Source organism: Sus scrofa, chromosome 6 (genome assembly GCF_000003025.6).
Source record: "Sus scrofa isolate TJ Tabasco breed Duroc chromosome 6, Sscrofa11.1, whole genome shotgun sequence".
Lineage (NCBI taxonomy): Eukaryota > Metazoa > Chordata > Mammalia > Artiodactyla > Suidae > Sus > Sus scrofa.
Genome location: NC_010448.4, coordinates 14,771,271 through 14,786,113, shown reverse-complemented (window position 1 = coordinate 14,786,113; position 14,843 = coordinate 14,771,271). Strand labels below are relative to the sequence as shown.

The window sequence follows — 14,843 nt, the reverse complement described above, 5'->3', positions numbered from 1 at the left end:
GCCACAGCCACAACAACGCAGTATCTGAGCTGTGTTTGTGACCTATACCACAGCTCATAGTAGCTCTGGATCCTTAACCTAGTGAATGAGGTTAGGTATTGAATCCACATCCTCATGCACACTAGTCAGGCTCCTTACCACTGAGCCATGATGGGAACTCCTTTTTCATAATTGTTTTGGTCCTCTGTTATTATTAATTATTATTATTATTATTATTTTGTTTTTTTGTCTTTTCTTGGGCCACACCTGTGGCATAATGAGGTTCCCAGGCTAAGGGTCTAATCAGAGATATAGCAGCCGGCCTATGCCAGAGCCGCAGCAACAGGGGTCTGAGCTCTGTCTGTGACCTACACCACAGCTCACGGCAACGCCGGATCCTTAACCCACTGAGCAAGGCCAGGGATCGAACCCGCAACCTCATGGTTCCTAGTCTGATTCGTTAACCACTGAGCCACGACAGGAACTCCTGTTACTATTAATTGTTAAAAAAAAAATTTAGGGAGTTCCCATCGTGGCGCAGTGGTTAACGAATCCGACTAGGAACCATGAGGTTGCGGGTTCGGTCCCTGCCCTTGCTCAGTGGGTTAACGATCCGGCGTTGCCGTGAGCTGTGGTGTAGGTTGCAGACGCGGCTCGGATCCCGCGTTGCTGTGGCTCTGGCGTAGGCCGGTGGCTACAGCTCCAATTCAACCCCTAGCCTGGGAACCTCCATATGCCTCGGGATCGGCCCAAGAAATAGCAACAACAACAACAAAAGACAAAAAGACAAAAAAAAAAAAATTTATGAGAATATGACACTAATGCCCTGAACAAAAAATGTCACTTGCCATTTCAGTAAACAAAAGATGTTACTGCTGTAAAGCCACCAGCCACTGCAGCAACTCACAATGGTATACCTTGAGGGGAATTCTGGGTGGAGAAAAACAGGGTACTGGTCCTAGATAGTTAAGATGAATATCAAAGATATGATTTCAAGTAAGCCCAAACTCTTCCCATACGTAGAAAAGCTCTAAGATTATTTATGTGAGTTGTCAGCTTTTGAGATTAGTAGTCATCTTTTTTTTTTTTTTTTTTTCCTTTTTCTTTCTTTGGCCACCCTGTGGCACTTGGAGTTCCTGGGCCAGGGATCAGATCCCAGCCATGGTTGTGACCTACAGGGCAGCTGTAGCAATGCTGGATCCTTTAACCCACTGTGCCAGGCCTGGGATCAAACCTGCATCCTGGTGCCGCAGAGATGCCCCTGTTACCCTTGTGCCACAGTGGGAGCTCCAGCAGTCATCTTTTCATATTTATCTGTGTGTGTGTGTGTGTGTGTGTGTGTGTGTGGTTTTTTTTTTCCAGGAAAATCTTTAGTATATCCTGACTCCTCCCTTTTGGGGACAGTCCCTCAGAGCTGTCTGAAAGGCTGTCTCCTGGATTAAAGTCTTTGCAATGCCTTAAATAAAACATAATTCTCAACTTTTAGGTTGTATACATATTTTCTTTTTTTAGTCAACGGACTGTTTTATCTTCTGCAATGGGTTTATTATTTTTTTTTTCCTCATCACATTTTTAAAGAGTACCTAGTGTCCTGAGATGATTATATTTCTTGGAAAGGTGTTAAATCTGATAATTGGTCTTTTCTCCTAATCTCTCATTTTGTTGAGTTGAGCTTTTGTTTTTTTGGTTTTTTTTTTCTTTTTTGGCTGCATCCTCGGCGTATGAAGTTCCTCTGGCCAGGGGAACCTATGCCACAGCTACAGAACTGCCCACTGTGCTTGCTGCAAGGGAACTCCGAGTTGAGCTTTGATTGTGGTCATATTCAATATTCATCTGATACTTTGTTGAGCTGTGTTGAGCTTAACTAGAGTTGAACAGAAAATATCTTATCTTCTTTAAGATTAGACATAGGCCTTTCCTTATTAATTTAAGATTGGCTAAAGATTTGAGTTGAGGAGTTTCCATTGTGGCTCAGTGGTAACAAACCCGACAGTATCCATGAGGATGCAGGTTTAATTCCTGGCTCTGCTCAGTGGGATAAGGATCCGGTGTTGCTGTGAGCTGGTAGTGTGGCTTACGGGCACAGCTTAGATTTCGATTTGCTGGCTTGTTGTGTAGGCCAGCAGCTGCAGCTCCGATCTGATCCCTAGCCTGGGAACTTCCATATGCTGCATGTGTGGCTCTAAAGAGCAGAAAAAAAAAAGAAAATTTGAGTGGAGTTGGTTCTTAAGTTATTTTTATATTAGTGATGGGCTTTACATCATTGGTATATTCTATGTATTATTTTGCTTTAGTTAATTTAAAAAATTTTTGTGTTCTTTCCAGAAATTTAAAGAATTGAGGGGTTTGTATGTAATAGCTTTGTTGAAGCTTAGTATTACTGGACTTAGCAAGTCCTAAATTCTTAAAATCAGAAATGTGTGTGGAAAGTTGTGTGAATGGTTTTGGTAGTAAAAAATGTGAACATTTTTATTTAATGTCTTTCCATATCCAGAGGATGCCAGCCCCCATCAGGTTACGGGAACTGATCCGGACCATCCGGACAGCCCGAACCCAAGCCGAAGAACGAGAAATGATCCAGAAAGAATGTGCTGCAATCCGGTCATCTTTTAGAGAAGAAGACAATACGTACCGGTGTCGGAACGTGGCAAAATTACTGTATATGCACATGCTGGGCTACCCTGCTCACTTTGGACAGGTAGGCTGGGCTGAGACTTCATCTAGCAGGGTACTCTTGTTTGAATGTCAGTAGGTCAGGGACTGTAGTGTTTCCTGTCAAGGAGGACAGATGCTTTTGATGTCCTTGTAGTTTGATTATTGGGGAACTGAGGATAGAATTGAGAGAGAAAGCTGCAGACCTGGGAAGGCATGATATTGCCATCAGTTGTCCATTCCATAGGGAATTTCTTGTTCATGTGGATTAGAGTATGTCTTGATGGTGGCAGTGAATTTAAAGATTAACCAGGGTTAACGAGTAGATTATGATTATTCTGTCATATGGCCTGGACTATAATGAGTAAATATTTAAGAAAAGTTTGCTAAATATATTTTTAATTATTTTCTCAGTGCATGATATTTATAAGAAGAAACACTCATGAGAGGTGTTTTTAAGTAAAAGAAATTAGGTGGTTGCCAGGTAATGGCATTTCAGGATTTTGTCCTGATTACCTTATTCCATGATGATTACAACCACAGTGCAAGTCTGCCTGTTGAGTCTCTTGCACACACAAACACATACGATTTGATACAGCTAGTCTGTGCATGGTATTCTTGATTAGTGCTTTCTTTTTTCCACTTTTATACATGGTAAGGGGGATTGAGTCACAGAGAAGGGTATAATGGGTTTATAATTCTTATTAATGCTATTAGATTTTATTACTCTTAAGAATTGTATGCTAGGAGTTGACGTCATGGCTCAGTGGTTAACGAATCTGACTAGGAACCATGAGGTTGCAGGTTCGATCCCTGGCCTTGTTCAGTGGGTTAAGGATCCCGCGTTGGCGTGAGCTGTGGTGTAGGTTGCAGAAAGACGTGGCTCGGATCCCGTGTTGCTGTGGCTCTGGTATAGGCTGGTGGCAACAGGTCCATTTAGACCCCTAGCCTGGGAACCTCCATATGCCGCGGGAGCTGCCCAAGAAATGACAAAAAGACCAAAAAAAAAAAAAAAAAAGAATTGTATGCTAAATAGTCTTCTTTAGGAAAAGACTGCAAAATTAAAAGAATGTGCATCAGGTTATCTTCTCTTCAGCTCAGTAACTTCAGTGGAAGAGGATTTCCCCATTCCTGAGATAAAACAGAAAAGTAATGGGATTGAATCTTACCAGGCTGACTTGCTTACTTTTATGCTCATTTTGGAGCTGGGAATGAGATCAGCCTCTTGAAATAATGATTGCGAGTGGGAGAGCATTAATTCTCCAGAGGAAAAGTGAGCTGTTAATATCAGCAGAAAGGAGGACTAGATACTAGGCAGGCAAAAACAACAGCTGTCTCCTATAAATAAACATGTTATATGCTTTTACCATATCAGAAATTGATCTAGGTGGTTATCCTTGTAGCACGTGACATAATTAGTATAAAGCAAATAGATGTTCATATATTCTTGTTGGTTAATTTTTGGGGGGGGGTCTTTTTGCCTTTTCTGGGGCCGCTCCCTTGGCATATGGAGGTTCCCAGGTTAGGGGTCTAATTGGAGCTGTAGCCACCCGCCTATGCCAGAGCCACAGCAACGCGAGATCTGAGCCACGTCTGCAACCCACACGGGATCTGAGCCACGTCTGTCTGCAACCTACACCACAGCTCACGCCAACGCCGGATCCTCAACCCACTGAGCAAGGTCAGGGATCGAACCCACAACCTCATGGTTCCTAGTCACATTCGTTAACCACTGAGCCACAACGGGAACTCCTATCTTTTTGGTTAATTTTGAGAAGACACATTAGGTTAGATAGTCAAGTGAGGGGAAGCCTCTTAAATTTTCCACTCAGAGATTACTCGTTAACATCATGGAAACAGTAGATTTAAAGATCCAAAGGGAGTTCTTTAAAGACAAACTCTTGAATTTAAAGTTGTTGGATAGGTTTAAGACTTTGGTGATATTTCATTTTGTAAACGAGCTTTCTCTATGTGTGTTTCTAAGGTTCATTTCTATTAACATGTTTAAATAAAATATGCATTCTAGGTCTATCTAGGTGGCATTTTGGGGGAACATAATTAGATAAAACATTTAAGTGTTAGATGGAGAGTTAGTATTCAAGGAAATGTAAATTTTTTTTTTTTTTTTGTCTTTTTGCTATTTCTTGGGCCGCTCCTGCGGCATATGGAGGTTCCCAGGCTAGGGGTTGAATCGGAGCTGTAGCCACCGGCCTACGCCAGGGCCACAGCAACGCAGGATCCGAGCCGCGTCTGCAACCTACACCACAGCTCACGGCAACGCCGGATCGTTAACCCACTGAGCAAGGGCAGGGACCGAACCCACAACCTCATGGTTCCTAGTCAGATTCGTTAACCACTGCGCCACGACGGGAACTCCGGAAACTTAAAATTTTGATACAAAAAATAAAGATTTTTTGAAAGTGGGAATAGGAATCATAATTTTAAGGCCTTTATTCTATTTCCTCTATTTGAATAAGTCAAAACCTTATCCATATCAGTTTTTTGGTATCCTGCCCATTGGAATTGCCTTTATAATGTACCCATAAAAAGGTTTGTGTTGAGGTTCTCTTGCCTGCGTCTGTGAATCATAGTGCCATTTTCATTTATGTGTAAAACAGCTAACCTTTAATTGCATTTTTTTTGTTAGACTTGTGCTGTTCACTGTGATAGCCACTAGCTGTGTAGCCATTGGTCTTTGGAAATGTGGCTAGTTCAAGTGAGGTCAATAATAAGGAAAATAAATTTGGGGGGGACTTGATGCACTTATTGAAAATCTTTTAAATATGTTTTAGACAACTTGGATATGTGGATATTTTATCAATTGTAAATTTTGTGAGATCTTAATATAGTTCAAATATTTGGTGGATATATAGTGTACAAGTTGAGATGTGCTGTAAGTATAAAATGCATACTGTATTTAGAAGCTTCAGTATAAGCAAAAGATGTAAAATAGCTAATATAATTTTTATGTTGATTATATGTTGAAATAATATTTTAGATATATTGAGTTAAATAAAATATATTATTAAAACTAATTTCACCTGTTTCTTTTTTTTTTTTTTACTGCATATCTTAGCATATGCTATCTCATAGAAATAAAGTATGAGCCAGATATATAATTTAAACATTTCTAGAAACCATATTTAAAAAGTCTTATTTAAATTTTACGATACAACCTGTCAGGTAGGTAATATCCTTATAGTACAGATGAGGAAACTGAAATTCAGAGTTTGACTTTAAATTTACATACCTCATAAATATTAGGGAAAGGGTTAGAACTCAACTTAGTATAACCCTAAAACCTATTCTTTCTTTGTGTGTAAATCTATAAATAGCTATTTGCATTAAGTTCATTAATTCATTATCCAAATTTTTAGCCCTTGGTGTGTGTAAAGAATTTGAGATAGTGTACATTACTTGCATATTTTAAAAGAGGAAAAATGGTAGAAAGTAAGAGCTAGGAGAAGGAAGAATTCAGAACACAAAGCCAGTGTAGTTGCTGTTGGTGAGGCAGGTCATGCAAGAAAAAAAATACAGTTATTACTAGAATTTAAGAGCACAACTACAGGAACCAGATGGCCTCGATGTGAATTCTGGCTTTGTTACTTTACTGTCTGTGTGTGTTTGAGCAAGATCCTTAACCTTTCTTGCCTCTTTTCCCTCATATATAAAATGGGGACAATCCTAATATTACTTCATATGGTTATTCTGAAAGTTAAGTGAATTAATAAATGTTAAACATTTATGTTTTGTTCTTAAAAACCTGTCAGTCATTACTTATTTTACCATTTCCTCAGGGACAGCAAACAAAATTTTTGAAAAAGCACTGAATTCTAAAAGAGATGTTCTTACATGGGTCTTTTATTTAGGAGTCTGTTAGTAATGCAAGAGGTAATATCCTCAACAATTTTACAACAAAAGTATGATAGATTTCCTATAGGTTTTGTAACCTTTCACGTCTGGCTTAAACACAGCCCGGAAATAAAGTTGGAGCATCTGATGCAGTGGGTAGATGTAGGAGTAGAAACTGGTGGCTTGGGGCCCAAATTCTTTCACAGGTGTGTTTTGAATTTGCCTCCAATGTAGGAAAATCAAAGAAGTTCTCATAGAAATCTGGATTTCTGGTCTATCTTAGAAAGTCAGAGGACCTGGCAACACTGGATCCATATTTTCTCAGGAAAGTAGTAGCCTGGGGGCCTTCTTCAGGCTGGACATGCATGTGTTCTGTTTCTGTTTCTTCCCATTTCCTTTCCTGACCTGTCATTAACAGTCTTTCCTTTAGTATTAATATAGTATAGTATAGCATACCACTTCCTTAGGTTCTCTAAAGTTTTACAGTATTCCCCATAAGATCTTAACACATCTTTGGGGAAATTTCTTCATGGGTTCTTTGAAGCTCTTGTTCCTATCATAAATAGTATGCTTTAAAAATTTTAATACTTATGTCATAGGTATATGGAAATATGACAGATTCTTGTCTGTTTATTTGCCTAGCAACGTTACTGAACTTGGTTCTAAGAGTCCCTGTGGACTCTGTTGTTTCCATATAGTCAGTACTACTGTCTGCAAGTGTTTTCCGTCTTTAAACATTTTCTTGTTTCCTTACTATACTGTGTAGTTCAATATTGAAAAAAAGTGATAGCCATCCATGTCTTGGGCACCCTTAGGCTCAGATTGTGGTCTCCAGATACTATTTCACTCTAAAACGGCCAGACCCATTAGAAAGATGGCTGATCTCAAATCTTGGGCGGGAAATGTACAAAATAAGCTTTAACTGTTGTATTGTGCTAGAAATCAAGAAAGACTACAGGATATCATATTGAAAGGATTTGTTAGCCAGTAGAGGAGGCTATCATGCATCAAAATGAGAAAGTTTGAGCTTTGGTAAGAGAGTGATAATTGTAATTAAGACATATCAAGTAAATTTATGTCAATAAGTTCATAATAATTTAAAAAAAATTTTTAAAAACCTTGTTGGTTCTCTGGAGGATACTAGGGAACAGACTCATTATTTTGAAAACTGGTAAATAAAGGGAAAGAAATATTTATCTTGCCTTTCCTTACTAGTAGTTATTTCTAAAGGAATTATCGCCAAGTTCCTTCTGAAGGAACAGTTGGTAACCCAATGGTATGTATAGAGAAGTTGCTCCTTAGAGGAATAATAGCCCAGGTAATAAATTAGGAAAGAATGGAAGAATTAGAATATTAACGTTTTGCAACCCCTGATGATCACCAGTGCTGCTGATGTTACAGAAAAGAGAGAAGCACCAGAAATAGTTATATGCCTCCTGATGAAAGTTTATACTACCACCTAGGAGTTATATTTGCTAAATCAAAACACAGACTGATAAACTTGACTCTGATCAAGGTTCCTTGTCCATTTAAAGAGAGACATAACTGTTTATTGCAGCATTTATTCCTATTTAATGTAATAGGAAAACATTGGAAACAATCTGTATGTCCACAGAAAGAATAGGTAAGTTGCAGTATATTTTTATGTATGATACTGTATAGCAGTGAATATGACTGAATTAGAGCTTCTTGTCTGGATGTGATACTCAAAAGATGTTGAGTGAAAAGAGCAGGAATACAATATGCTTTATATAAAGTTTAAAATATTCAAAAACATGTCTCTACAGGTATAGCTAAGAACATATGACATGGCAATGATGAACAGCAGTTTTGAGTTTTGGTTACTCCTGGGATGGAGAGAGGGAAATGGGATTGAGCAGAATATTCAGAAGGATTCAGCTGAATTTGTAGTATTACATTTTTATTTAAAAATTTTTTTGAAGTTTTATTGAAATACAGTTGATTTACAAGGTTGTGATAATTTTTGCTGTACACATTTTTAAAGATTAAATAAGGTAAAATGTTGAGTTGATAAAGCTCATTGGTGGGTCAAATTTTTGAATTAAATGTTTCATAATTTTCTTAAGAGAAAAAAGGATTGCAATAGGAATACTAATTTTTTTCCCCTTCTGCCAGAAAAATGGAAAAACAGGCTCTGGTCCATATGGATTTTATGTTGCTAGACTACATAGTGATAAAGCAGTTAAAGTCTTATTCTTCAAAAATGTGTGTGTGTGGGAGTTCCCATCGTGGTATAGTGGAAACAAATCCAGCTAGGAACCATGAGCTTGCAGGTCTGATCCCTGGCCTCGCTCAGTGAGTTAATGATCTGGCATTGCTGTGGCTCTGGCGTAGGCCAGCAGCTACAGCTCTGATTCGACTCCTAGCCTTGGAACCTCCATATGCCGTGGGTGCGGCACTAAAAGGACAAAAAGATAAAAAAAAAAAAAAATGTGTGTGTGTGTATAAACTATAAAGCTATTTCTGAATATTAAAATGAAATAAAAGTAACTTTTTAAAAGACCTAACCAATCAGTTGCAGATCCATTAATGTTTACAATATTTTAATTGCACCTTTTCATCAAGATGATTGTTCATATCATAAAGCTTAAGTGTTATATTTAAAAGCAAATGTATATGTGCATTTGACCTTTTGGGAAATTGTTCTAAAAGCTAACAAAGTGAGTGCGGCTTTTTTCTAAAGGGCAACCAGATTAAATGTTGATTAAAGGCCTATTTGTACTTGCTTCAGAAAATTGTTAACAAGGCTAGTAACAATTTATTGGCTTTACTGGTAAAGCTCTCTTTAAAAATTGCTTTGAAATTCAAAGAAAATTGGAACATTAAGAGACATTGAGAAAAATATGTAAAAACTAAGTTGTCTGGGAGTTTCCATCATGGCTCAGTGGAAACACATCTGACTAGCATCCATGAGGATGCAGGTTTGATCCCTGGCCTTGCGCAGTGGGTTAAGGATCCGGCATTGCCATGAGCTGTGGTGTAGGTTGCAGATGTGGCTCAGATCTGACATCGCTGTGGATCTGGTGTAGGCCAGCACCTACAGCTCCGAATTGACCCCTAGCTTGGGAACCTCCATAAGCCACAGGTGCAGCCCTAAAAAGACAAGAAAAAAAAAAAAATTAAGTTGTCAGGCTTTCCCTCAGATCTACTCCATCAGAATATCTTTGGGGTGACCTATATAGTTCATAACATTCCCAGGTGAGTTTAATTAGTCACGTTTGGGAATCACTCCTTTGTGTGTGTGTGTGTGTGTGTGTTTGCTTTTTAGGGCCGCACCTGCAGCATATGGAGGTTCCCAGGCTAAGGGTCTAATCAGAGCTACAGCTGCTGGCTTACGCCGCAGCCACAGAAACAACAGATCCGAGCCATGTCTTCGACCTACACCACAGCTCACATCAGTGCCGGATCCTTAACCTGCTGAGCAAAGCCAGGGATCGAACCTGCAACCTCATGGTTCCTAGTCAGATTCGTTTCCGCTGTGCCACGACGGGAACTCCAGAGATCACTTCTTAAGGCAACACTATGTTCTAAACTTCAGTCCCATAGGCTTGTTGCTGATGGCTGTCTGGAATGCTTCTGCTGAGAAAAAAAAAATTCTGTGAAGAATTCAAGGATCAGCTGGAGAGAATCAGTGACTATTTGCCTTGAAGACATGGAGTTTAGGATGACTGTTAGGGCTCTGTCTTCTATGATGTGGCTCAGTTACCTTAGTGATGAGAAAACTAGGCCCAGATTGTTGAAATAACTTTCTTAGGTCCCTTAGGTAGAATCAGGATTAGAGAGGCATAGCTCCCAACTCTGGTTTCTTTCTGTTCCACTCTGCATTTTATAAAGAGATAGGAACCTTTCTTGGATGTTTTTTTACTGTTTCTAACCTGAATCGGGCATCTTCCTAACTTGTTTTCACAGTAGCTTGTGCATGACTATCACAGTATATTTATATCATACCTTATTATAAATATCCAGATGTCGGTTTTCTTTTATGTGCCCTTTTGTTTATCAGTGAGAATGATTAGCACATTGGCTTGTACACAGCAGGAGCTTGCTAAATTAAAGCAAAATCATAGTGTCTCAAAGCAGTTGAAAAGTAAACATAGAAAAAAAAAATCAGTGAGTAGCAAAGACTTTTCACAACCAGCCCTTTGGGATGGTAGGTGGGGGAAGAGGGAGAAGGTTGTTGTGGATAAGCCAGTATTTTAAGAGTGTTATTAATGGAGAAATTGATAGTAGGCAAAGAATACAAAGTAAGTAGCAGAAAAAAGCACTGCCATCCTGGGGAACAGAGATAAGGAGGAAGCATACTTCTTTACAAGCTCTTATAGCCTCACAGGTATGATAGGATAGAACAATAATTGTTCATTATGAATTTAGTTATCTTAAAAAGGCTGATTGTTTCTGTTTATTGAAAAAGTTATCTTTTTTTTTTTTTTTGGTCTTTTAGGGCCGCACCCACGGCATATGGAGGTTCCCAGGCTAGGGGTCGAATCAGAGCTGTAGCTTCCGGCCTATGCTACAGCCACAGCAATGTGGGATTGAGCCATGTCTATAATTTACACCACAGATCACAGCAATGCTGGATCCTTAATCCACTGAGAGAGGCCAGGGATCGAACCTGCATCCTCATGGATGCTAGTCGGTTTCATTGACCACTGAGCCCTGACGGGAACTCCTAGCACTTTTTTTCCCCTGAAAAAGTTAACTTGAAAAGGCTGATTGGGAGTTCCTGTCTTGGCTCAGTGGTTAACGAATCCAGCTAGGAACCATGAGGTTGAGGGTTCAATCCCTGGCCTTACTCAGTGGATTAAGGATCCGGCATTGCTGTGAGCTGTGATGTAGGTTGCAGACTCGGCTTGGATTCCGAGTTGCTGTGGCTCTGGCGCAGGCCAGTGGCCACAACTCCGATTCGACCCCTAGCCTGGGAACCTCCATATGCTGCAGGAGCAGCCCAAAAAACAGCAAAAAGGCAAAAAAAAAAAGGCTGATTGTTTCTATTTACTGAGTTATATTTTCGTAAGATTCTAGCCTTAAATTTTCAAAATCTTTTCCATGAAATGATCTTAAGACTCAAATGCTTTTTTTTTTTTTTTTTTTTTTTGTCTTTTTTGTCTTTTTGTTGTTGTTGTTGTTGTTGCTATTTCTTGGGCCGCTCCCGCGGCATATGGAGGTTCCCAGGCTAGGGATTGAATCGGAGCTGTAGCCACCGGCCTACGCCAGAGCCACAGCAACGCGGGATCCGAGCCGAGTCTGCAACCTACACCACAGCTCACAGCAACGCCAGATCGTTAACCCACTGAGCAAGGGCAGGACCGAACCCGCAACCTCATGGTTCCTAGTCGGATTCGTTAACCACTGCGCCACGACGGGAACTCCTCAAATGCTTTTTTTTGGTTATTTTTTGAAATATATGTTGTTCAACTTTGGAGGGGGAACAAATGATTTTAGTTGATTTTTTCTTTTTAATTATAATGTTACTGTGTTAACTTTTCTCACTACAAGTAAGACATAAGTTCCCTTTATCCTGCAGTTTTTTCCCCCTCCCAGCCCAGTCTCTGAAATAAGTAATGACAGTTCATTGATGCAAACACTAAAAGATAGAAAACTCTGCTTTCATCTGTCCCCTTCCAATCACATAATTTCCCCCCTTGAAGGCAACCTGTGACATACTGTTTCTTGGCTGTCCTTCCAGAGACATTTTATACATCTCTAGGAAATGGACATATGTATATATTCTCACCCCTTCCAAAAATATATTGTAATATATTATCTGCACTGTCCACTTATTAATCTTTCTTGAAGATTAGCCCTACCAGTTTATAGAGCTTCCTTGATTATCATTTTTCCAGCTTTATTGATATGCTCATGATAGTATATCCAGCCTAGTATTCCTTTATATGTATGAATCATAACTTATTAAACTAATGCCTTATTCATGGGCATTTATTTAAAATATTACTTTTAAAACTACAATGGAGTAATATCTTTTTTTTTTTTTTTTATGTGCAAATGTAAATGCAGTGTAAGTTCCTAAAATCGGTTTGTTGAGTCAAAGGGTGTATGTATTTGTAATTTAGATAGATCAAATCTTTCTTACTATATCTTGTGCCATTATATACTTCCATTACTAGTTTCCTTGCAGTTTCGGCAACTTTTTATCTTTGCTAAGAGGTTAAAAAGTAGTGTCTTAGTGCAGCTTTGATTTGTATTTCTTTTCTTTCTTTTTCTTTTTTTGTCTTTTTGCCTTTTCTAGGGCCACTCCCACGGCATATGGAGATTCCCAGGCTAGGGGTCCAATTGGAGCTGTAGCCACCGGCCTACACCAGAGCCACAGCAACGCAGGATCCGAGCCGTGTCTGTGACCTACACCACAGCTCATGGCAACGCCAGATCCTTAACCCAGTGAGCAAGGCCAGGGATCAAACCCACAGCCTCATGGTTCCTAGTCGGATTCGTTAACCACTGCACCATGATGGGAACTCCTGATTTATATTTCTTTTTCTTGTCTACCAACTTCATTGAGTATATTTTGCACATCGTATAATTCACCCTTTTCAGGTATAGGTCATTACATTTTTGTTTTAGTAAATTTAATTGCATTTGTTTTATGAGGATATTGAACTTCATTTCATATGTTTGAATTATTTTTGTTTAGTTTGAACGGTCTGTTCATATTGTCTATTTTATGTTGGTTGTCGGTCTTTTTAAAAATCAGTTTATAAGATTTTGTTATGGGATTTCATGTCTGTAAATGACTTGCGAATTTTTTGTTCAAGTTTGTCATTTGTTTTTTAACTTTGCTCACAGTTTGGGGTAAAAACAGAAGTTTTCTGTTATCTTGGTGGTGACTGTAGTGTATTTAAAACTAGATTTGTGTAGGGAGTTCCCATCATGGCTTCTCTGAAACACATCTGACTAGCATCCATGAGGTTCGATCCCTGACTTTGCTCAGTGGGTTAAGGGTACAGTGTTGCCGTGGGCTGTGGTGTGGGTTGTAGATGCGGCTCATATCTGGTGTTGGTGTGGCTCTGGTGTAGGCCATCAGCTACAGCTCTGATTTGACCCCTAGCCTGGGAACTTCTATATGCCGTGGGTGTGGCCCTAAAAAAGACCAAAAACAAAAAAAAACCCCTAGATTTGTGGGTTAACAGTGTTTCAGGGGGGATTTTCACAGTAGCTTTAAGTGAGGAGGAGTACTGGGATGAATTTGAGGTTATTTAAGAAGTGGATACATTTAACTGGTTACTGTTTTTCTTCTGTAACTCATGTAAGTGTTGAGTAGTGTTTTTAGTGATCGCTTCTCAAAAATGGATATCCTCTCTGCACGTTTACCCACACCCCACTGTATTCCCCTCCAATCATTTTCTTTTTTCAACATTTGAAAACTCTGATGACACTTAAAAATGACATGTGGTACATTTTGAGCACTCTTGTGGGCCACTGCCACATTTAAGTGTAAAGTGTGGTCAGAGATAATGTTTCACTGGAGGATGTATTTCAGATGCCATTTCCAGTATAGAATCTTAAATTTGTCGCATTCAAAAAAACACTCATTCTTGAAGCAAAGTCACTTTTGCTTTATATTTGTCCCTTTAATTTTAGTTTTTCTTTTTGCTCTGTAGTTTTTAGTTATGTTGTAACAACTGTCACAAAAAGCAACAAATTGTACTCAACAATCCCTGATGACTTCTAGTGTGACTGTCTTAAAACTTGGCCTTTAAAAATGTAGAGTAATATTAATGTCCTCTCATTAGTTCACCTTAAAAGTTTTTTTGGATAATTTATCTGCGTAGTGCCTGGTATTTGCTGGAAGCATGATAAACCTTTTAGTGATACCTGACTCTTAGAACATTTTCTTTAACTGCTAAAATATTTTTGTATAGCATGACTGATTAAATGGGAAATTTAAAAGCTTTCAGTTTGAAAAAGAGAAAGATTTTTCTAATAACATTTTAAATCCTGATTTTCGTATTTCCATCAGCAGTAATTTTTCTGCCAACATTGTAAGACGTTGTAATCATCATCTATTTTTTGAAATTTAAATTGAATGTGTAGAAGGAAGGGAAGGGTTGTTAGATAATCTTTGTCAATCTCAGAGGCATTTCAGGTTTTCTTGGGGTCCAGGTCACTCTCCCTTGGAGGCTTCTTTGACTTGCTTATGATGGTAGAGTCAACTTACAGCCTTTAGGTGCTTTTAATGTAGGTACATCAAAAGAACAGTTTTTAAATAGCTTGAAACAGTTTTATTTGTAGTTCTTTCACTTTTCTCAATTTGACTTTCAAATTTATAGGCAAATTCATATGGACAGTAGTCTTATGTGATCTCACTTACAGTTTTGTGTACA

The 14,843-nt window shown here is 38.8% G+C and overlaps 1 protein-coding gene across 3 annotated transcripts in view; it reads left to right on the top strand.

Moving 5' to 3' along the window:
- Positions 1–14,843, top strand: part of AP1G1 (adaptor related protein complex 1 gamma 1 subunit) — an 89,873-nt gene that overhangs the window by 23,708 nt on the left and 51,322 nt on the right. For 2 of the 3 annotated variants that reach the window (XM_003126897.6, XM_003481797.4), the window contains exon 2: positions 2,474–2,677. In XM_003126897.6, the coding sequence (XP_003126945.3) occupies positions 2,477–2,677 (201 nt within the window). In that variant the 5' untranslated portion in view covers positions 2,474–2,476. Of the gene's footprint in view, positions 1–552; positions 558–665; positions 670–2,473; positions 2,678–14,843 lie in introns of those variants that run through there. The other variant, XM_021093827.1, reaches the window with a different exon arrangement.